Below are 21,470 nucleotides of genomic sequence, written 5' to 3'. Positions count from 1 at the left end.
ACACACTAGAGTACATCTCTGTGTCATTAATGAGCGTGTGATCTGACATTGTGTGCAGGATCACGTGGAGACAGATGGAGACATCACTGCATTGTAAGTCTCGTGATGAGAGAGTTCAACAGCAGAACGGGAGACTGAGCCACAGAGTGGATTCTGCTTTATTGTAGCTCAAAATTAGGCAATACATTGTATAAGTGAATAAATGTGCTAAAAGAAAAAAAAGTGCATTTAAACAGTCACAAGGTGTTTGTTTCCAGAGGGGCAAAGCTGAACCTTAGATATACATGGAGCTTTGTCCACGTGAATGTTGGGAATAAAACTCTCAAAATCCAAGTCTTATAAGATGGGATAACAAGTATTTAGTTTCTAGAAGCTCTGGCGTCACAATTAACACTGCATCTATTTCTTAAACACACTATTTACTATTAAACTATTTCCTTAACTTTGACAAAACAACTTGGAAATTAGAAATATGATAACATCCTTTCTCTACCAATGTATTTGGTTGCATGAAAATAAACAAAAACAGCACAAATGGACAACAATTCATTTACTGTTACACGTGTGCATCATATACATGCAGCTGGAAAGATTTCTTCACTCCTGAAGCTTTAATATTTGGGCCGTTTTACGTCCACCCTGTACGATAGAAGAGGAAACAATCATGAACACACACTGTATGACTGCATCTCACTGCAAAATAACACACACAGCACATTTTTATCTGATCATAATGCTATGTCACACTAGACGGAAAAAAAACAATTCCTATTAGCTGCTCAAAACTCATTTCTTTTGTGAGGTCATTTACATGAGCTTTTCAAAGCAGCCCATATCAGACCCTGATGTCACGTCTTAAACACAACTGCATTTGTTTTTTTAAATAAATGTGGTTCAAAACCCAGTTTTACTCGGAGCAAATAATTCTCATAATTATTGGAGCCTTACATTACATAGTTTTGTATGTATCATGCATTAGTTTGAACGTTAATCGATGCAGATAACTAAAAAAATATATATAATGCAACAAAAAAAACGCAGTCTGATGTGGCATTAGAAATCTGCTATTGACCCTTAAGCAGCTTTATCCACTTCACGAGTGAAATTAAAATCATTTCTAATTACAATCTTGACACTGAAATAAAAAAAGTGTAAAGCCTGTACAAATACTAGAAATCATGAAAAATGGAAATAAGTGGGAATTGTGTAACAAACATTTACGCATTTGATTTATCTATTAAAACTTTTGCCATTTTGCCTGCCTGACTGTTTCCTTTTTTAATTATATGATGTCATTACATTTTATTGTCTGGCCTCCAGCCAATCGCTGCATTGCTATTAGTTTCAAGTATGTATATATCTGCACTTTCCATCCAAAGTTGCAAATTTAACTTGAGTGCAAAATTGGAATATGGCATAAACATTTGCGAATAAGGTTTCCATCCCGTGTGTTCAAGAGAACAAAATTATCACTTCCTGGGAAGTTTCTGCAATCGGGCTCTTTTTCCCTCCATCATAAACGAGTGTGTCTCAGAGCGTCAGAGAAACTCAATAAACGCTGTCATGTTCTCTAGTGTTCGGATGCTGGTGTTCGGGAACACACTCGTGTGTGTGTGTGAAACGCTTCTGGAGGGAATTAAACCAAATCATCCTGATCACACACTTTGAGTCCAGCGTTTCAGAAACACCAAACTAACATTTGAGATGCTGCGATTCTATTGGTCCGCTGATTAATGCAGTTATCCAATCACAGCCTCTGCTGAGGCAAAGTCACATGAGGCCGTGTTCAGTAAACGAGCATCGAGGGATGTATTCAGTAAATGGGTTTCCATCATATGCGCACGTCTTCTTATCGGATGAAAAAAAATCATTGACCTCAATTGAGCGCATAAATGTTTTATGCAACATCCCAAAATTGGCATAAAAAATGGGTGGATTGGAACATAGCTAATGTCCTCTAAGACTAAATCTTGGAGGAAAAAGAGAAATATATACATATCTGATTTAATTTACATGTGAGTGGTGAAGATGTTGAAAATCCCAGTATTTTTGCTCCTCACATTGTTTTTAAGGATTTTTTTAGACTGAAAAAAATAAGAGAAAAACCAACAACACTCACCCATCTGCCTCCATCTTTTTTCTCTTCTCAATGATCTGAAATAAACACAGACAGTGTGAACATGCTGCAGGATTGAGTGTGACATCATCATCATCTCAACACCATATGGTGTTCATCGCTTACACATCGTTTTATGCCAGATTCTTCCACATTACACAGAATATAGATGAGAGCCGGTAAACTCACAGCACTGATTTTCTTCCACTGTCGGTCTAACTCGGCCTTCTCGTTGGTTTCTTTAAAGCGACGAGTCTTTCGGCCCTCGGACATTTTGATGCCGTACTGGAAGGCAGCCCTGAAAACACACCACCATCATCATCATCAGAGTGAACACAACCTCACATGGCCAAACTGAGAACACAGAGCCTGTGTTACTTTGGCAGCGCCTCCTTGTTGTTCATGTAGTCGCTGTATTCCTCTTGAGTGTCAAAGTCCCAGCGGCCCAAAGGCCCCTTCTTATTACCCTGCAAACAGACACACTCGTGAACACGCCTGACCAGAGACACTCGGAGACATTACAACTCATCAAACTCATTCATGCCTGGTCCATCTTGCTGTAGTCCACTTCTTCATCGCTGTCCACAGCCAGATCATCCATCCTGCAAGACAGCATCATCAACATCAGCATCATCATCTCTAAAGGAGGAGTTCACTGCAGAATTATAATTTCCTTATCATTTACTCTCCTCCACGTCCTCCAAGATGTTCACTTCTTTCTTTCTTCAGTCGAAAAGAAAGGTTTTTGAGGAAAACATTGCAGGATTTTTCTCCATATAGTGACTTCAACAGGTCGAAGGTCCAAATGTGAGTTTCAGTGCAGCTTCAAAGTCTCGACACGATCCCAGCCGAGGAATAAGAGTCTTATCTAGACAAACCAGCGGACGTTTTATAAAAAAATAAAATAAAAACAAAGCATTTATATACTTTTTAACCACAAATGCTCATCTTGCACGACCACGACTTCCCACATTACGTGATCACGTTGAAAGGTCACACGTGTCCCGGTACAAAAATATAGGTTAGGGCGAAAAACTGCATCTCATTTTCTCCTCCAACTTCAAAATCGTCCGACATCGTTGTTCTACCTTTTATTTATTCATCATTTTTTTTGTAAATGGCGTTTCACTTAAACACTGGGTCAGTACTTCCACGCGTGACCTTTCAACCTAGTTAAGAAATGCAGAGCTAGAGCTAGACAAGCATTTGTGGTTAAAAAGAATATAAACGTTTTTTTTTACAAAATGTGCGCTGGTTTGTCTAGATAAGACTCTTATTCCTCGGCTGGGATCGTGTCGAGACTTTGAAGCTGCATTGAAACTCACATTTGGACCTTCGACCCGTTGAAGTCACTATATGGAGAAAAATCCTGCAATGTTTTCAAGACATAAACATCTTGGATGACGTTGGGAATTATCAGGAAATTTGAATTCTGAAGTGAGCGTTTCCTGTAAGTGTTCCTGAAGGCGGTAACTCACGTGGCAGGGTAGCATTCGGCGTAACTGTTCGACATCCCAAAGAAATCTCCCAGATGCTTCTTCTCTTCACGTCTGCTTCCAGTGCTCACAGTTAAAGAAGACCACTACAAACTCAACACTGCAGCGCGAGGCATCATGTTACTCCAGAACACTTCAATATCATATATGCATTAGTGTGTATGATTTAATTCATGTCTGCAGGACAAACCGTTAATAAATAAGGATATAGAAACTTTTTTTTTTTAGATCTAAGCATAACTGGAAAAATGCATCTACCAATTACCAACCAATTACTGAAAACACAGATATCTTATTATTATCCAGCCAATCGCTGGGCTGTCTTAGAGACCAATTAGCCCTTACATAAAATGTAGTACATTAAATCATTTCTGCACATTATTGGTTATAACGAGAACATTAACTGCTGTATAAGTGCAGAACCTGAATCTGATTGCTAAGTTCTCATTCAAGCAAATGTCGGTGATTGACTACAATGATCAACACTAAGTCCCGTTCGCAAAGACCCGCCCCCTTTAGTTACTGTTGCTACGTCCGACAAGCTACGCTGCTTCAGGACACACACCACATGTTTTACGTTGTGAAAAATACATCGCGGAGAAGAGAGCACACTGACAACGCGCTGACAGACAGGACAGACCAGGTTACTTTTGATATGAAACAAAGTCTCAACTTCAAAATATGGTAATTTTTTAAAGAAATGTAAACAATAAATACCGTTTTGTGGCTCTTTAATGTGTCTGACCGATTGCAGTAGCGCCTCAGTTAAAGCTGCTTGTGAACCGATCATCTCTTCCTTCTAGTTCATTTATAGCATCAAATATGAATGAACATAAGAAGGAATGTTATTTTAACCGCGGAAATACGCAAGTACACTTCGTTTTTCAAGTTCAAATCCTCCAACGTTAATCTACTAACTCTCCTGACTGCTTTGTCGGACAAAATAGCGGATTCGGTGGATGGCGGATTATGATTGGTCAGGTCGCCTGTCGATTAAATTCCCTGCAAAGGGTTAATTGCCCTAATTAAGGTGATGATACACAGGGCAACTTTTTGAGCAATCTTGCCGAGCGAGTTGAAAAAGGGAAATACATTTCTATCTGGATAATTTAGATCGGTCGTGGGCCCTGTGTCTCATCTGGGTGCCCGTTGATGCCAACATTGCTCAAAAAGTTGCCCTGTGTATCATCACCTTTACACTACGCCCTAAAGGTATGTGTAGCAGAAGAGTAGGCAAGATTTAAGACCTACTTCTTCATCATTATGATGTGCATCCTGTCACTGTTTAAACTGATCTGTCAATCATCTTGTTTAGGTTAAAATCCTCCACATTCAATCTAATTTAATTTCCTACCGTTTCAGAGAGAAATGTAGCACGTTAATGTCGCGTTTGCATAATGATGCATTTAAAAGTTAATCACTAGACGTATCTTTATAAAAGCGCACAATGCTGTTGCAGATAACACTGAATAAATCTCTTTCAGCAGGATAGATACTGATTATTAATCCCTCAATCCCTTTCTCTAAACCTCTCTACTTATCCGTCTGACTCACACATCCACCATTTTTGTAGTGCTTTAACACTTTTTATTCATATTTGTAGTTCTAATCGAATCCTCATCCAACACTCGATGGGTTGTGGGTAATATTAGCCGTTAGTTTGAGCAGGGATCTGCACTTCCGATTCAAACCGGAAAAAGTCAAACTATGATTCGGGACACACGATTTCTATTTTCCAATACTGTTTAGATCTGATTTGGGACGCAGCAGTTGTGATTTTGAAGCAACAGGAGAATTTCTAAATAAAACAATGTAACTGACGCTGGCCATGTGAAGGTTAACGTAAGGTACCGTAACAAGTTATATCCATAAGGAGTCCTATTCTTCATGAAACAAGATTTTTTTGGCTTTAGGTCTCAAAAAATCCTGTTGATTTTCGACCGGATTTCAAGTAGCAGTTTCATCATTTGGGACACAACTTGATGGTATCGGTCTATACACAAAGAGCAGCAGTGAACTCATTCATTGTGTTCTCACATCAGCAGTCTCGTGAAGGATATGCTTCCTGACCGATTCCAGCAAACTTCTCATTGATTAACTTGATCTGGTCCTTCACAGAGCTTGGACCTGCAAGACAACATCACAACTACAGCATTGAAGTACTCAACACGCCTGGACTTTAGCATTCAAATGTGTGTTTTTTTTAATTTCCTTCAATTAAACATTTTTATGAGGAAACTGAGGAATATGAAGATTGTGAATAGTTACCTTTATCGATGTCTATGGGCTGAAAGGACAGAAATATTACACAATTATTACAGAGATTGCTTACTTATGGATAGTGATATCCACAAATTCTGCACAAATATTCTAAAGCAATGAGAATCATTTTCTCTGGTACTCTTCAAATTGAAATGAAAATTAAAAAAAACCTAATTTTTACATTTTTCAAATAATTTTTTACTTCATTGGATACAGAATGGTAAGAAACTTGGTAAAAGTTTTGGCACTTGCTGTGTGAACACAGAACAGGACATGATTTGAAAGGTTAAACGGTCCTGAAAAACAGTCACACTTGTGCTCCTCGCAGTCAAAAACGAGCACATTAGAAATGAATGGAAGATAAATTTCATCTAGTGGAAGCGTTTGGTACTGCAGCCACACACACTCTTATGGCTTGTTTCCACTGAGCTGTATGGTACGGTACAGAACGGTTCGGTTCGGGTCGGGTCAGTAAACCATGATCCGGCTAGCGTTTCCACCGCCAACAATACCCTTCTTGATAGGTGTGGTGTTTGCCGGAAAGAAGCGATCAACGTCATTTTCGCACAAAGAAGAAAGCGACAAAGTAAACACACCAATGCGTGGCATACAGCAGATATTGTCCTTGCTTCTCGCCATGTTTGTCACAAGAAGAGAAGCGCCGACATTAGGCATTTCTCAATACCAAGTACACAAAGTTCTCAGCAGAAAGACTCCCGAGGACGCGAGTCCGGTAATTCTCCAAATGTAACAGCGCGTTCTTGAAGCATCACTCAGCTCGCTCCGCATGTACATTTTAGGCAACAATAAAACAAAATATATTATAAAACACCACTCTGTCTCTTTTCGTTTTCATTTATATACATATTAAACATTATAGGCACACAAATGTGGTTCAGGCAATGTATAGACCTGATTATATTATCTACTGCATGTTTAACGTTAGCCTATTTATAACAAAACGAAATATAAAACACAACCCAGCATCTTTTCGTTTAAATTTTAAAAATATTAAACATATTCCAGGAAATATGTGCATTTTTACAAATGTTGCAATAAACAACATTACAGTGATAATCTTGTAATAAAATAAAAAATGACAAAACTCAACCCAGTTAAATTTCCATTTTAGCAATAATAGCCATTATAAAAGTATAAGTAAAAGGTAACGTTACAAGAAGCTATACAATAAGAAATAATGCAAACAATTCTGTCAAATATACAAATTCAGCGCTAGTCTAACGTTAACGTTACAACGGAAAAGTTAAATAGTCTAAATATAAGAAACTTCACTTAGCCCTCTGCCAAAACGATTGGCCAGGGAACAAATTATCGATTCACGAGACCAAAGATCACCCGTTAGATATACACAAGACGAATTACCACTACAGAGTCAACGGCAAACGTTAGAACGACTAGCCGAGGAAAGGCTGTTACAGGCAGGGAACATGAGTGCCGAGCGCCCGGTGATCCCTGGAATGGATCAAATTATCATAAAACATTATAAATAAACCACAGATTTGAGCTTTAAACAACTACATTCTCTCCTGAAAAACTCTTAAAACTACATTTCGTGAAAGAATAACCGTAGTATTATATTCCAACTGTATATTAAAAAATGGCGCTTCTTATGTTGTCATTACCCTTGTAGCACGCGCAAGTGATGATACTCTGTCAACCAATCAGCGTTCTGCAGTGAGTCTAGCTCCTCCCTTTAGTACCGTTACACTATACGAGGTACCCCAACGGAAGGGTACCCAAAAAGTGGTACAGTACGGTTCGGCTTTTTGAGACCATTCACAACTTCTAACAGTGGAAACGCAAATAATTGCGTACCGTACCGAACTGTACCGTACCGTACCGCTCAGTGGAAACGAGCCATTACTGAAAGATCATTTTTTGAGATATCAATCTCAAATTTGGAACAACTGGTTTAGATATGTGGCTTCGATTTTTTTGCATTTTTAGAGTAAAACGAGATTTATAAATATATATTTCATATAAAATTTAAAGTAGTATTTTCATAACATGTAAAATTCAGTTACTTTTTTTAAGTTAACTTTTTTAAACTTTTCATTTCTGCAATAATCTGCCAGGTGTCGTCTATGAAAAGAGATCAAACTTCAGTCTGTGCTCTAAAGCATTCAACATTTACCACAGTTTAAGTCGGAAATGGTCTATGCTCAAAAAGTGAATAAATAGATTATAAATACAGCGTAAATATAATTTAGTATAATAAAATCCCCTAAAAATACAAAATAAAAAATATTATCAAACTAAAATATAGTACATTCATTTCACTGACAAAATCTAAATAAATCTGTCATTTTTGACTGAAGCGCAACAGAGGGTTAAACAACAACGATCAGCTGACCTCCTCATCAGCGCGAGGCTTCTCAAAGTAACTGTGTCGTCTTTTCTCCTCGTCCCGATCCCTCTCTCGCTCTCTCTCTCTCTCTCTCTCCCTCTCGCGCTCTCGATCTTTCTCCCTCTCCCTCTCTCTCTCACGGTAGCGCTCTTTCTCCTTGTCTCTGATGCTCTTGGAGGTGGAGGGCATGTAGTCACCGATGTCATCAAAGATGCTGCGTGGACGCACACACACACACAGACGTGGTTAAGAAGCATTTGATCAGATCATAAAGATAAAACACTTTGACTGCATGTGAACTCACCTTAAATCAGCCTCTGGCGCTTTCTTCTCATCCAGACGCCCTGAAAACAGAAAACACTTCTTAAAAATGGACTTTTCTTGTTTGCGCATTGTGATGAAAAATTTCCTAAATGATAAGAGCGAATTTTATCAAAATGCATTTGGTTAACACTGTGCTGACTTTCTCTGTTCTGCTCCGAGCTCTATGAAATCTGAAGACGAGCCTTTATGCGGAAAGGTTCAAGTGAATCTTTGAGATTCTTTGTCTTGTCAATGAGTTACATTATGGACCCTTTTCAAAGCCTGTGATGACACGTTTCCACAGTTACTAATATCATAGATCTTGCAGAGTTTATTTATATACAGTACTGTGCAAAAGTCTCAGGCATGTTAGTATGTTCACCCCCAAAAAAAGGTTAAGCCAGTTATTTATATCTTTTGCTCTAGTGTGTCAGATTACAGTTTGTGTAACAGTAATGTAACATGTAACAGGCTGTTGTCAGACTCGTTGTGCATACAAAAAAACTCACTGGATTATTACAATTAATGGCTAAATGAATGTTTGGAAATGTAAACTGATATTTCCTACTGACACACTACAACAAAAGATATAAATTACTGACTTAAAACCATTTTTTGGGGGGAAAATACTAACATACCTAAGACTTTTGCACAGTAATGTATTATTTTTTTTTTTTTAATGCCAATTGAACACTGCCACAGAGTTTCTAAAGCAACGGCTAAGGGTGTGATGTGATGGCTCTCTCTCTTCTGACCGTCGTAATCAATCTCTCGATACTTTTATCAGTGATATCTAGGGCTGCGGGTAATAGGTCGCCAGGGATTGTGACTTAATAAACGTTGAGAACCACTGTGTTAGAGTACTTGACTCAAAAAGCTGATTTCTAGTGAACATTCAAACACTACCTTTGTCCTTCTTCTTGATTTTCTTGTTGCGTGTGCCTTGCCTCAGGTACGACAGGATCTGTGTTAGTTTGCTGATGACTATGTCATTGGTGGTGAGTGTCGTCTGAGCCTGAGGAACAAAAACAGCAGTTTGACTAGACATTAAAAATGAGCTGAAGAAAGCGGGAGTGAAGTCTAACCGACTGCCACAATCTCACGCTGTGAGTGTTATAGCACTCTGGGTGCTCAAGGAGCCGATCTCTAACTCCGTTTGAAACTGACAAGCAGATTTACCAACAGGTGTGATTCACGAATCGTCCCGCTCAAACAACAGGTTCCAGGGTTTAGCTTTTAAACTTTTAAAAAAGGTTTTAAACCTGAATAACATGTAACTATAGTTGACAGGCCTTAAGGGTTATTTCACCCAAGAATGAAAATCATCCACTCATTTACTAATACCAATACTGCAACGTTCTTGTGCACATGTTTAAGATGTTAACCAATCAGAGCTCACTCAGCGCACCGCGTAAATTACGACGAAGCTGTGCGGGAGAACAGAATAGGCGAACAGGAGGAAAGAACATAAAATATGGATGCAGGTCAGAATAAAAATGATTTGGTGCAAAAGAGAAATTCAACATCAGTCGTTTTGGGAGTATTTTGAATTCAGGAGAGAGGATGTGTCACAGATCAAGGTAATTTGCAAGACCTGTGAAATGATTATTGCAATGAAACGGGGCAATAGTACAAACCTGTTCCAACCCTTAAAACAACACCATAAAAAACTGTTTGATCAATGCATGTCGACAAAATCCATCGCAACTAACAAAAGCACAACTCAAAGCCAGCCTCAACCAAACGTTCAAGCATTTGCAAGCGTCACACCTTATGAGATTTCAGATCAAAGCGGCACAAAGAAATTACAGACACAATATCATATATGCAAAGACATGGTGCCTCGACAAAAGATACCAGCTGCCATCTGGCACTCATTTCTCACGAGTTGCTATTCCTGAAATGAAAGATAAATGTAAGGAGGGCGTTGAAGTGAAATACTACCCCACAAGTGTAGTACGGTCCATTATATAGCAATCTATTTTTTGGTTTTGATTTCTGTTAGTTTATATTAATGGTTATGATTGGAGTTTAGGTTAGTTAATCTTAATTTATTTTATGTTGTCTGTTTTAAAAATAAAATTTATTACAATTTTGTTTATCAAGCAGTATAACTCTAATAACTGTACAGTAATTATATTACATTGTGAAATGTGAGCACAAAAGTTTATTTATTGTTATGACTGGAATTTCGGTTAACCCTAATTTATGTTGTCTGTTTTAAAGACAGTTTATTACCGTTTTGTTTATCAAGCTGTTAATACTATGTTACTTCATTGTGAAATGTTTTATGCACTTCTGGTCAACTGAATATATTTAGAATGAAGCATGTTTGAAAAAGCAAAAACAGTTGCCAAAAATCGCAATTGCAATATTCATAAAAAAATGTTTTAAAAAAAAACGCTATGACTATTTTGTCCATATTGCACAGCCCTAGTCAACCAAGTCGGCCCTAGCTGAGTATTTTCTCCTTAACTGCAGTGAACCGTAGACAGTCTCAAAAACACGGTTTGAAATCGCTGGTGTTTCTGACGTCACAAACTACCTTGTAACCAATCAGATCAACGTGTGATCGTCAACGAGTGGATCTCTGAGCTGAGTGAGTGAGTGGAGGCGCGGCTCATTTGCATATTCATATTACCGCGAATACTAAATGAGGCAAGGGTGTCGAGTTACATTCAAGCTAAGGAAAAAAACTGAAAATCGGAGGGGTAGAGGAGCGCTTCCTGGACTTCAACGTTTGATTAATATAGAGGTGCTCTTTGGATGGGAAACGAAATACCAAAAATCAAAGGAAAAACTCCAAGGCACTCTCAATTGAAAAAGTTAAAAAGCCTTTATTCTTATGGCTTGGTAAAATTAACCATCTAAAAAACTCCAACGCGTTTCGGCTACATGCCATCTTCTGGGAGTTTAAAAAAAAAAAAACCAAGGAAAAAAAACGTTTAAATGTGTAATTTTGGTGATCAAAGATGAGTTTTAAGGGATAAAATTATTAACTACAGGGGGACTTTAAGTCTGATCCTCTTGAAAAGTAATAGCACACCTCTGCTCAATAAACCACGTGAATTGAACAGTGCAGGATCAGTTATTCGCCATATACTTCAGCATGAGCAATAGCAGTGCTGACGCTTGATTTGGCAACCACCACTAATAATTCACTCTAACAATTTCCAGCATTTGAAAGCAAGTTACGTCACAGTAAAACATGTTAGCATCTGCGTCCTTTAGCAATGTCAAGGTTTGTAGTGTTGTTTTTGGGTTGTGTACCTCCATGGTGGGGCAGTCGGCTTTGCTGCGGATGAGTGTGGTTGGGATGTCCGTGTCTGCGTACTCGTCTTCCAGGTCCACCACATACGCCATTCGGCCGGGCAGGAACAGCTCGTTGCGCTCTATCGGACGACCCTTGAACAGGATACGGTAGATGTTTCGTCCTAAAGAGCAGAACAATACACACAAGTCACATGTAGTTCAGTCTTATTGCTGTCCAGGGCTTTTGCACCGGTAGTTTTAGGAACTAGCCACCAGGGTGGTTCCCCGAGAACTAAATGTTCCCCAATATGGCCGTTTTCCTGGTTGCATTCGCACCGCCAGTATGAACTCTGAAGTGACGCAATACGTGCTCGTTGTTTTGACTTTTATTTTAACGCCGCTGAGAACGGCAGCCAGAGCCTGAGCCACACAGCGTGTTCATTAGTCTATGATCTGTCTAACAGTCCTGTCTAATACGTTATCAGATAGAACTGTTATACAAAGAAAGACAACATTATATGAAAAAGTATTAGCTTTGCCGTGTGCTTGATCCTTGCTAGCGGAGCAGAAATACATAGGCTGTTTCTCAATAACAAGAACAGACTTGCGTTGAGAGTGGTCTTTCCAGGAAACCTTAAAAGAACGAACAGGGAACGAATATTTCTTTCATATTATTATAAATATTGTTTTCATGTAAGTTTATATCTTTTTTATTTTACCGTGTGCATTTATGAAAATGAGTAGCCTATGTGTTACCTTTGCTTTGTCAATGTTAAGATTATTTTTAATATGTCAATAAAAATACTGACGCTTTCTTAACACAGTGTCCTAACCAGACTCGATGCTATAAGATCCCAGCGACAAAGAATTTGTCTGTCCACACCAGACGCGACGCGGCTATGGGACGCGATAAAAATCACAGCCAATCAGAAGAGCGCGTGGGCGAGCTCTCTCGGCAAGCGCAACGAATTGTACAAGTACATAAAATTCATGAATATTACAACATTTTAACATTATTAAAAATACATACCGAGTTGCTGAAACAATCGTTGTCATAAAATACACTTGTCTGTTAAAGCTACAATAGGTAATTTTATTTGCCGCTAGGGCCGTAGGTTGACGCATAAGCGGAATGATGGAACTTGTGCTGATGGATCTAATAATGTTTATGGATTAGTGAATACATTGATGTTTTTAACATGACTGTTGTGTGAAGCGGGCGCGATTGCTGATGAGAAACAGATATCAGCGCCACACGCGAGTCCCGCGGATATAAAGGAATAAGAACATTTAATTCAACCGAACGCAAGTGCTGAATTAATATTCACACAGGTCAGTTTATTAGAGGAATGAAACTTGAGGAAACGCAGCGCTGTTTCACTTGGTCTACACTATCACACTAAACTGCATTTGAGTGTGTTGAAAGTTATAATGTTATTCTGTGTGTTAGTTTGCCTGTATGAGACTAGCAGTAAGCTAGATCAACATTAGAATAACATACTGATTATATTCTCACATTTCATCATGTTGAGCTATATAACATTGATTATTTTATGTACATTTGCTCACCTGTCTAATAAAGTATCTCTGTCTAGTCGAAGTTTGTTTGTTGCAGACGTGGAGCTTGTGAAGTTTGTCACGGAAGCTAGCTCTTGGGCATCTCGAAAACGCCATGCTGATATTCATCCTCATTTTACTTCTCCTTTTGTCCCAAAGTCTGCTTGCCATGGTCCATAATGAACGAAACAACCACGATCGAATGGAACGCACCGTAAGTCAACATGATGTGGAGTGCGCAGTTCATAATTGAATATAGGGCTGGGCGGTATATCGAGTTTGTACAATATATCGATATTTTTTTTCCCCACGATATGGAATGAGGCAATACCGTTTATATCGATACAGTAGTTTGATGCGAGCACATCCTCACTGCTCCTGCAGTGAAAGAACAGTACAATTTGTCCTAAACATGACACAAGCTTATTAAGCGCTTCAAAATAACTGGTGAGATAGTTAACAAGTTTAAAGCAGCTTGCCCAGTCAGATGCTCAGACAGATAGGCTACTGTTAGTGACTGAAAGATAAATACTGGCGCCGTTTAATGTGTTTGAGACGTGGTGCTTTCCTCAGTGCCTAACTTACATTTCACAGGTATATTCTCTATCTGTAAATGTTCAAACAAATCATACAAATATGTCCATTTCCCTATCAGGAGAGGACGAGCTTCTGCAAATGAATCTCCGCTAAAATTCAAGCTTCCGTGAATGAGCGCCGCCGCGCGCATGCGCGCCAAACAGACGAGCACAATAGAATAGTAGCGCAATAATTCTGACTAAAATATACATATTACTAAAATATTTGTTGTTGGAGACAATAAATGTGCCATATCTGGAATTTTAAACCTACAAGTATGTTTTTATGAAAGTGACCATTATAATGGGGTAATCAAATGCAGGCTAATATAATTAGTTTGTGCTTTGGAAAGGCGACAGTGGCACAGTCGCACCTTCCACACGTTTTTAGACGTGATATGCGAGTGGCCCCTAAGATCTACAGGCGATGCGCGCGCATTTTAATGAAAATATCGAGCGCTATATCGGAAAAAATTTATATCGTTACCTAAAACGGTGTACCGTCGATAAATACCGATACCGTTTTATCGCCCAGCCCCATCTTTACGTTGTTTTTTTTTAAATGGCGTGTCTTGGAGTTTCGCGTGCGTTCGGCCAATCAGCGTCACTAACGTTACGGATAGTTCCTATAGCGCTGATTTAGACCTGACTCTGAAGAGCTAATTTAGTTCCTCTAAAAGGAGTTCCTAGAACTAAAATCCTTCCCAAAATTCTCTTGGCGGTGATGCCACAAAGCGTGTGCTTCCACTAGGGCCGAGTAAAAATATCGATTCATCAATGTGCTTGATCCTTGCTAGCGGAGCAGAAATACATAGGCTGTTTCTCAATTCCAAGAACAGACTTGCGTTCTCGTTGAGAGTGGTCTTTCCAGGAAACCTTAAAAGAACGAACAGGGAACGAATATTTCTTTCATATTATTATAAATATTGTTTTCATGTAAGTTTATATCTTTTTTATTTTACCGTGTGCATTTATGAAAATGAGTAGCCTATGTGTTACCTTTGCTTTGTCAATGTTAAGATTATTTTTAATATGTCAATAAAAATACTGACGCTTTCTTAACACAGTGTCCTAACCAGACTCGATGCTATAAGATCCCAGCGACAAAGAATTTGTCTGTCCACACCAGACGCGACGCGGCTATGGGACACGATAAAAATCACAGCCAATCAGAAGAGCGCGTGGGCGAGCTCTCTCGGCAAGCGCAACGAAATGTACAAGTACATAAAATTCATGAATATTACAACATTTTAACATTATTAAAAATACATACCGAGTTGCTGAAACAATCGTTGTCATAAAATACACTTGTCTGTTAAAGCTACAATAGGTAATTTTATTTGCCGCTAGGGCCGTAGGTTGATGACGCATAAGCGGAATGATGGAACTTGTGCTGATGGATCTAATAATGTTTATGGATTAGTAAATACATTGATGTTTTTAACCTGACTGTTGTGTGAAGCGGGCGCGATTGCTAATGAGAAACAGATATCAGCGCCACACGCGAGTCCCGCGGATATAAAGGAATAAGAACATTTAATTCAACCGAACGCAAGTGCTGAATTAATATTCACACAGGACAGTTTATTAGAGGAATGAAACTTGAGGAAACGCAGCGCTGTTTCACTTGGTCTACACTATCACACTAAACTGCATTTGAGTGTGTTGAAAGTTATAATGTTATTCTGTGTGTTAGTTTGCCTGTATGAGACTAGCAGTAAGCTAGATCAACATTAGAATAACATACTGATCATATTCTCACATTTCATCATGTTGAGCTATATAACATTGATTATTTTATGTACATTTGCTCACCTGTCTAAAAAAGTATCTCTGTCTAGTCGAAGTTTGTTTGTTGCAGACGTGGAGCTTGTGAAGTTTGTCACGGAAGCTAGCTCTCGGGCATCTCGAAAACGCCATACTGATATTCATCCTCATTTTACTTCTCCTTTTGTCCCAAAGTCTGCTTGCCATGGTCCATAATGAACGAAACAACCACGATCGAATGGAACGCACCGTAAGTCAACATGATGTGGAGAGCGCAGTTCATAATTGAATATAGGGCTGGGCGGTATATCGAGTTTGTACAATATATCGATATTTTTTTTCCCCACGATATGGAATGAGGCAATACCGTTTATATCGATACAGTAGTTTGATACGAGCACATCCTCACTGCTCCTGCAGTGAAAGAACAGTACAATTTGTCCTAAACATGACACAAGCTTATTAAGCGCTTCAAAATAACTGGTGAGATAGTTAACAAGTTTAAAGCAGCTTGCCCAGTCAGATGCTCGGACAGATAGGCTACTGTTAGAGACTGAAAGATAAATACTGGCGCCGTTTAATGTGTTTGAGACGTGGTGCTTTCCTCAGTGCCTAACTTACATTTCACAGGTATATTCTCTATCTGTAAATGTTCAAACAAATCATACAAATATGTCCATTTCCCTATCAGGAGAGGACGAGCTTCTGCAAATGAATCTCCGCTAAAATTCAAGCTTCCGTGAATGAGTGCCGCCGCGCGCATGCGCGCCAAACAGACGAGCACAATAGAATAGTAGCGCAATAATTCTGACTAAAATATACATATTACTAAAATATTTGTTGTTGGAGACAATAAATGTGCCATATCTGGAATTTTAAACCTACAAGTATGTTTTTATGAAAGTGACCATTATAATGGGGTAATCAAATGCAGGCTAATATAATTAGTTTGTGCTTTGGAAAGGCGACAGTGGCACAGTCGCACCTTCCACACGTTTTTAGACGTGATATGCGAGTGGCCCCTAAGATCTACAGGCGATGCGCGCGCATTTTAATGAAAATATCGAGCGCTATATCGGAAAAAATTTATATCGTTACCTAAAACGGTGTACCGTCGATAAATACCGATACCGTTTTATCGCCCAGCCCCATCTTTACGTTGTTTTTTTTTAAATGGCGTGTCTTGGAGTTTCGCGTGCGTTCGGCCAATCAGCGTCACTAACGTTACGGATAGTTCCTATAGCGCTGATTTAGACCTGACTCTGAAGAGCTAATTTAGTTCCTCTAAAAGGAGTTCCTAGAACTAAAATCCTTCCCAAAATTCTCTTGGCGGTGATGCCACAAAGCGTGTGCTTCCACTAGGGCCGAGTAAAAATATCGATTCATCAATGCATTGCAATTATTTGTTACTCAATTCAATATCGATTCATCAAATCCTATGAATCGATTCAGCCCACCGGCCAGTGGCGGCGCTGTGGGCAACACTCTAGTGAGAGCGTTCAGCGTTGTACAAGACGCGCTTTACCAAAACAGCAAGATGACGGACAGCAGCTGCACTCCGTTCAAGCCTGCACCGCCAACCAGTGACGTCGTTAGGCCTATTTTAGGGGGGCTGAAGCTACTCCAAATGTTCCTAAGCCCCCCTAAATGATAATAAGAACGACAATAAGTCTCCGGGAGTCTCCCGCATATTGATATCGGCTCCCTGATGTACGCAAATTAGTTCAAATCTCCCGAAATCTAGAGCTCGCGAGCTCCAAACCGCGTAGCGCGCGCACGACAGAGGAAGAGTCCTTGCGTGTGTGTGCGAATGTGCGCGCGTGTGCCTCATGAAGCGCATTTTTTTTGAGTATGCACATTTTGTGTTTCTGTTTATATTTCTTTTATAACTTGAATGTATAGGAAGAAAGAAATATACTTTCTATTACTGTTACATGCACTTTAGAGGTGTGTTAATAAAGCACCTGTTTGTTACAGTTGTGGTTTGTATTCAACGCATGTACAATATTGTACAGTTTGTTCTGCTAAATAAACCATGACAGGAATCATGCTGGGGTCAATTTGTTCTTAAACATTGGTTATGCTGCACACATTATTTAAAAATATACTCAGGTACTTAATTACTTGTGTATTTACTAATTATTGAATCGATTTCGAAGCTAATAAATCAATATCGAATCGAAATCGAATTGTGAAATTCCTAACAATACCCAGCCCTAGCTTCCACCAATAGTTGCAGGAAGTATGAAAATGTTCCTCCAGGTGCGAAAGATTAAACACAGACTGAACTCACCCAGGCGGGTCTTGAACTCAATCTTCTGCTCTGGATCTTCATCTCTCCTGTCAAACACAAACATGTCAAAAGAGACTCGCAACTGGGTTAAGTGAGCAAATAAGAACTTATGAAACATACTTGACTTCCTTCTGCACTTTCTCAATAATGTCCTCCTCTTCCCGCTCCTTACTAGTGATCTCAGCTCTGACCTGAAATTAAAACAGTACATTAAACACAAGCAAATATGTGGCAGTGGTTTGATTTTCAAACAATGGTTACGTGGATGTACCTTCTGCAGCAGGGCGAAATCCAAACCCTTCACCAAGTGAGTGTGCTCCATATCACCACCCAAGAACTTGGACTCCTGGATCAGCTGACGCCTTTTCTCCGCAGCTGATTTGTCCCTGTTCATCAACAGTGCAGGAAAAAGACACATTCAAATCCAAACTAATGAGAAAGCACTTTTTTACTGACAATTCCTAAGCAATAATCAGTCCTATAATAAGCATTCAATCGCTAATATTAGCCTTGACAAAATAATACACGGGTTAAACTCTTGGCATTTATGTTCACTGCTGCTAGACACAACAGTGTCACCATGTTCAGGGATTTTGGGAGTAATGCAAATTAAAATTAACAAATAAATTACTTCATTTGCAATGGCACAAATCTGTAGAAAGACGTAGAAGAAAATAAATGATGTGAAACGAATTATAGAAAACTGCAGCAAAATAAAAGTGGAAAATTAAATAAATCAGCAATATCCTGGTGATTTTCGGGGCAGATCACAGCCTAATCTAAAAACAACAAGTGGAGTTCAAGCAATGGTCTACAAACTTTGACCAAATTTCAAAAGAACTTGTTCTTTTAGGGAATTATAGCCGTTTTACTAAAACGGACAGAATTGTTTTGTCTCTTGCAGTCATGTGAAATACAAACTTCAAAATGTTGATTAATAGCGATGCACAATATACTGGCCGATATATGTTCCGTTTTAATGTTATTGGCCAAATAAGAAAATATGGCTGATATATTAAAGCGGATAAATAATGGATTATTTCCTTCAGCTGAGACACTTCAGATGCGCACTGTTCAACATGATGGTTGTGAACTGCTTGAAATATGATTGGAATCACTTCAAAAAGGAAAATACTGTTCAGTGCAACATGTGCAGCGCATATCGGCTACATAAAATTATAATGAGAACATCATTATAATTGTGTGTTTGGGACATGGATTTTAATGGTGAGACTTTTGTTTTTGTAATCAGGCTCTCAAAAACTTTAAATAAAATACAAATTTGGATTTAGATTTATCGTCCAATACATCGATAATCAGCTTTCAAGTATATCGGTATCGGCGCATCCCAAATGATCATTGGCAAATGCACTACATGCAAAGTTGGTACAAAATAGGCAAAAAAGCCCCTTCTAATAAGAAAGAACCCGTAATAACAAAATCAACAGAAACAATAAGTTCCTACACATCTTCATAAGATGGTCATTTAACAAAATACAGCTAGAGAAACTGAATTCTGATTATTCTAAGATGCAGTAAAGAAATGAAATGGACACATGTCAGAGGAAACTCACGCCTCAGCGGTGGGTCCCACGGCTCGATAGTTAGCAGTGGTGCTGATGAGCTCAGTCTCCTCGTAGTCTTTATTAACACCATCACGTCGTTCTCGAGCACGATCACGGTACTTCTCCGCCAGCTCGCGCTCTCTCTCCATCTCCTGCTGCCGCAGTTTAGCGTAGTAACTTCAAACAGAAGCGTGAAGCGGAAGAACAGGGAAAAATTATCTCAAAGACACATTTTACATGCAAAAATTCACTCAAATTCTGCCTGGTGTGTTCATACATGAACTATACATTCGCTAACACAGGAGGAGATTACTGTATAAATACTGTATTATGTGTTGCATGCAAGTAATAGCTAAAAAAAGAAAATTATAAAAACACAATTATTTATGAAATAAAATGTGTATTTATTGAGGGGTTTTAGTGTGGAGCTTAAAGTAACCGTAGTTTTCATACTATGTAAAGGGACTTAAAAACATCTCATCAAAAAAAAAAGAAAGAAATACATCTTGATAATTTCTGGGATTTGGTCAATAACGATAATTAGACAATATTTTGGTGTGTGTTTAAACTTTAAGTTTTTGATATTCTTCATATTCTGTGCGGTGGTTGTTCACAGCAGTGACAAATTACATTTTCCAAATGATTTTTACCTTTTATCTGCATTTTTACCTTTATAAGGGCTTTTTTTTCTTCCCCAGTTAAAAGTAGCCTACGCATAATTTATTATGTCAAATTATTACACTTAATCAATACATTAAATTAGAATAATAAGACACTACAGGGCTGTTAACAGTCAAATGAAATCCGTATCAACTGAACTGATCTTTGCAATGCAGAGGAAACACAGAAGTGGTGTTTGGATGCATTTACACAGACTGTTTAATGCAGCTCAGAGGAACATGAATGTGTTTAACATGCAGAAATAATGCCGTACAAATAAAACTTTGATGATATATGAAATGATTTTAAATTTAAAAGATACTTTAAATATGAAATTGAAACCACCAGTAGTTACCACTGTTAATGAGCGAGTCATTGAGTCAATAATTCAATCGATTTGTTCAAATGGACTGATTTATTCAGTGATGAAACACCGCTGTGTGTTGCTCAGAGATGCAGAACAGTTTTGCCGTGGCTTTGTAGGTGAAAAAGAGAAAAACAGGCAATATTGTGTCTAATACTCATACTCATACAGGGGCCACGTTTTTATTTGATAAAATGGTCATTGATGCAGAGCGAAACATAGGAAAGTGTGCCGAAGAGACACAAGCAACAGCAGGATAAGATATTAAAGCAGTAGTAATGCAGGATTCATTCACTGTTCCTCAACTCACCTTTTCTTCTTACGTCTGCGAGCCGCGGGATCCTCGTCCTCGTTATATTCCCGTGGCATCCTGGGAAAATCATCACAGCAAAAAGTGAACGGGACTGTTCTCATAGAGACATGCAGTGCACATATGACCACAGAAAGATCTTAAACAAGTGTGTTCAAAAGCTAAGTACTCATGTTGTCGTGTTTTGGAGGGTGGAGCGGAGGACGGGGTCGATCTCGGGGTCATCAGAAGCTTCCGGAAGTCATCATTGGTCAGCTTGGATCTGAGGGTCACAAACAAACTTCATTGAGACACAAGAACAGATCAGACTTCACTTGAGAATGAAGATAGTAACGTCACTGAATCGTCAAGAACGGAGATTTCATGGACTGCAACAAAACAATACCATAATAATAAAAACTATTATCATTAGATTAACAAGATATATGCATGTCGTAAGGCATTTTAATGTGTTTGCTCCTGCACTTGTCTTTGAATACTGTCCCTGCTGATGCGTCACTCATTTAAATCACATCAGAGGAAAAAACATCTGAAGTTATTTAGAAATGCATAAAGGGAAAGCTAAAGATTTAACAAAAGAAT

The 21,470-nt window shown here is 38.7% G+C and overlaps 2 protein-coding genes across 5 annotated transcripts in view; one reads left to right on the top strand and one right to left on the bottom strand.

Moving 5' to 3' along the window:
• The window catches only part of LOC143733193 (arf-GAP with Rho-GAP domain, ANK repeat and PH domain-containing protein 1), a 26,051-nt gene extending 24,796 nt beyond the window's left edge, over positions 1-1,255 (top strand). For all 4 annotated transcript variants that reach the window (XM_077224785.1, XM_077224784.1, XM_077224786.1 and 1 more), the window contains one exon: positions 59-1,255. In XM_077224785.1, the coding sequence (XP_077080900.1) occupies positions 59-97 (39 nt within the window). In that variant the 3' untranslated portion in view covers positions 98-1,255. The remainder of the gene's footprint in view (positions 1-58) is intronic.
• Positions 141-21,470, bottom strand: part of ik (IK cytokine) — a 22,150-nt gene continuing 820 nt past the window's right edge. Inside the window, exons 3-20 of the mRNA XM_077224818.1 lie at positions 21,058-21,150; positions 20,889-20,948; positions 19,564-19,731; positions 18,261-18,375; positions 18,110-18,180; positions 17,990-18,036; positions 11,816-11,979; positions 9,452-9,560; positions 8,547-8,586; positions 8,249-8,456; positions 5,881-5,899; positions 5,674-5,739; positions 3,595-3,676; positions 2,661-2,718; positions 2,495-2,583; positions 2,306-2,414; positions 2,120-2,154; positions 141-639 (exon numbers count right to left, since the gene is read on the bottom strand). Coding sequence (XP_077080933.1) covers positions 612-639; positions 2,120-2,154; positions 2,306-2,414; positions 2,495-2,583; positions 2,661-2,718; positions 3,595-3,676; positions 5,674-5,739; positions 5,881-5,899; positions 8,249-8,456; positions 8,547-8,586; positions 9,452-9,560; positions 11,816-11,979; positions 17,990-18,036; positions 18,110-18,180; positions 18,261-18,375; positions 19,564-19,731; positions 20,889-20,948; positions 21,058-21,150 — 1,561 coding nt within the window. The 3' untranslated portion in view covers positions 141-611. The remainder of the gene's footprint in view (positions 640-2,119; positions 2,155-2,305; positions 2,415-2,494; positions 2,584-2,660; positions 2,719-3,594; positions 3,677-5,673; positions 5,740-5,880; positions 5,900-8,248; positions 8,457-8,546; positions 8,587-9,451; positions 9,561-11,815; positions 11,980-17,989; positions 18,037-18,109; positions 18,181-18,260; positions 18,376-19,563; positions 19,732-20,888; positions 20,949-21,057; positions 21,151-21,470) is intronic.

Source organism: Siphateles boraxobius, unplaced genomic scaffold (assembly GCF_051911475.1).
Source record: "Siphateles boraxobius isolate OS27281-9 unplaced genomic scaffold, OSU_SipBor_1 92, whole genome shotgun sequence".
In the NCBI taxonomy this organism is placed as follows: domain Eukaryota; kingdom Metazoa; phylum Chordata; class Actinopteri; order Cypriniformes; family Leuciscidae; genus Siphateles; species Siphateles boraxobius.
Note: the sequence above shows the minus strand (reverse complement) of the source record. Positions and strands in the feature narration are given on the sequence as shown.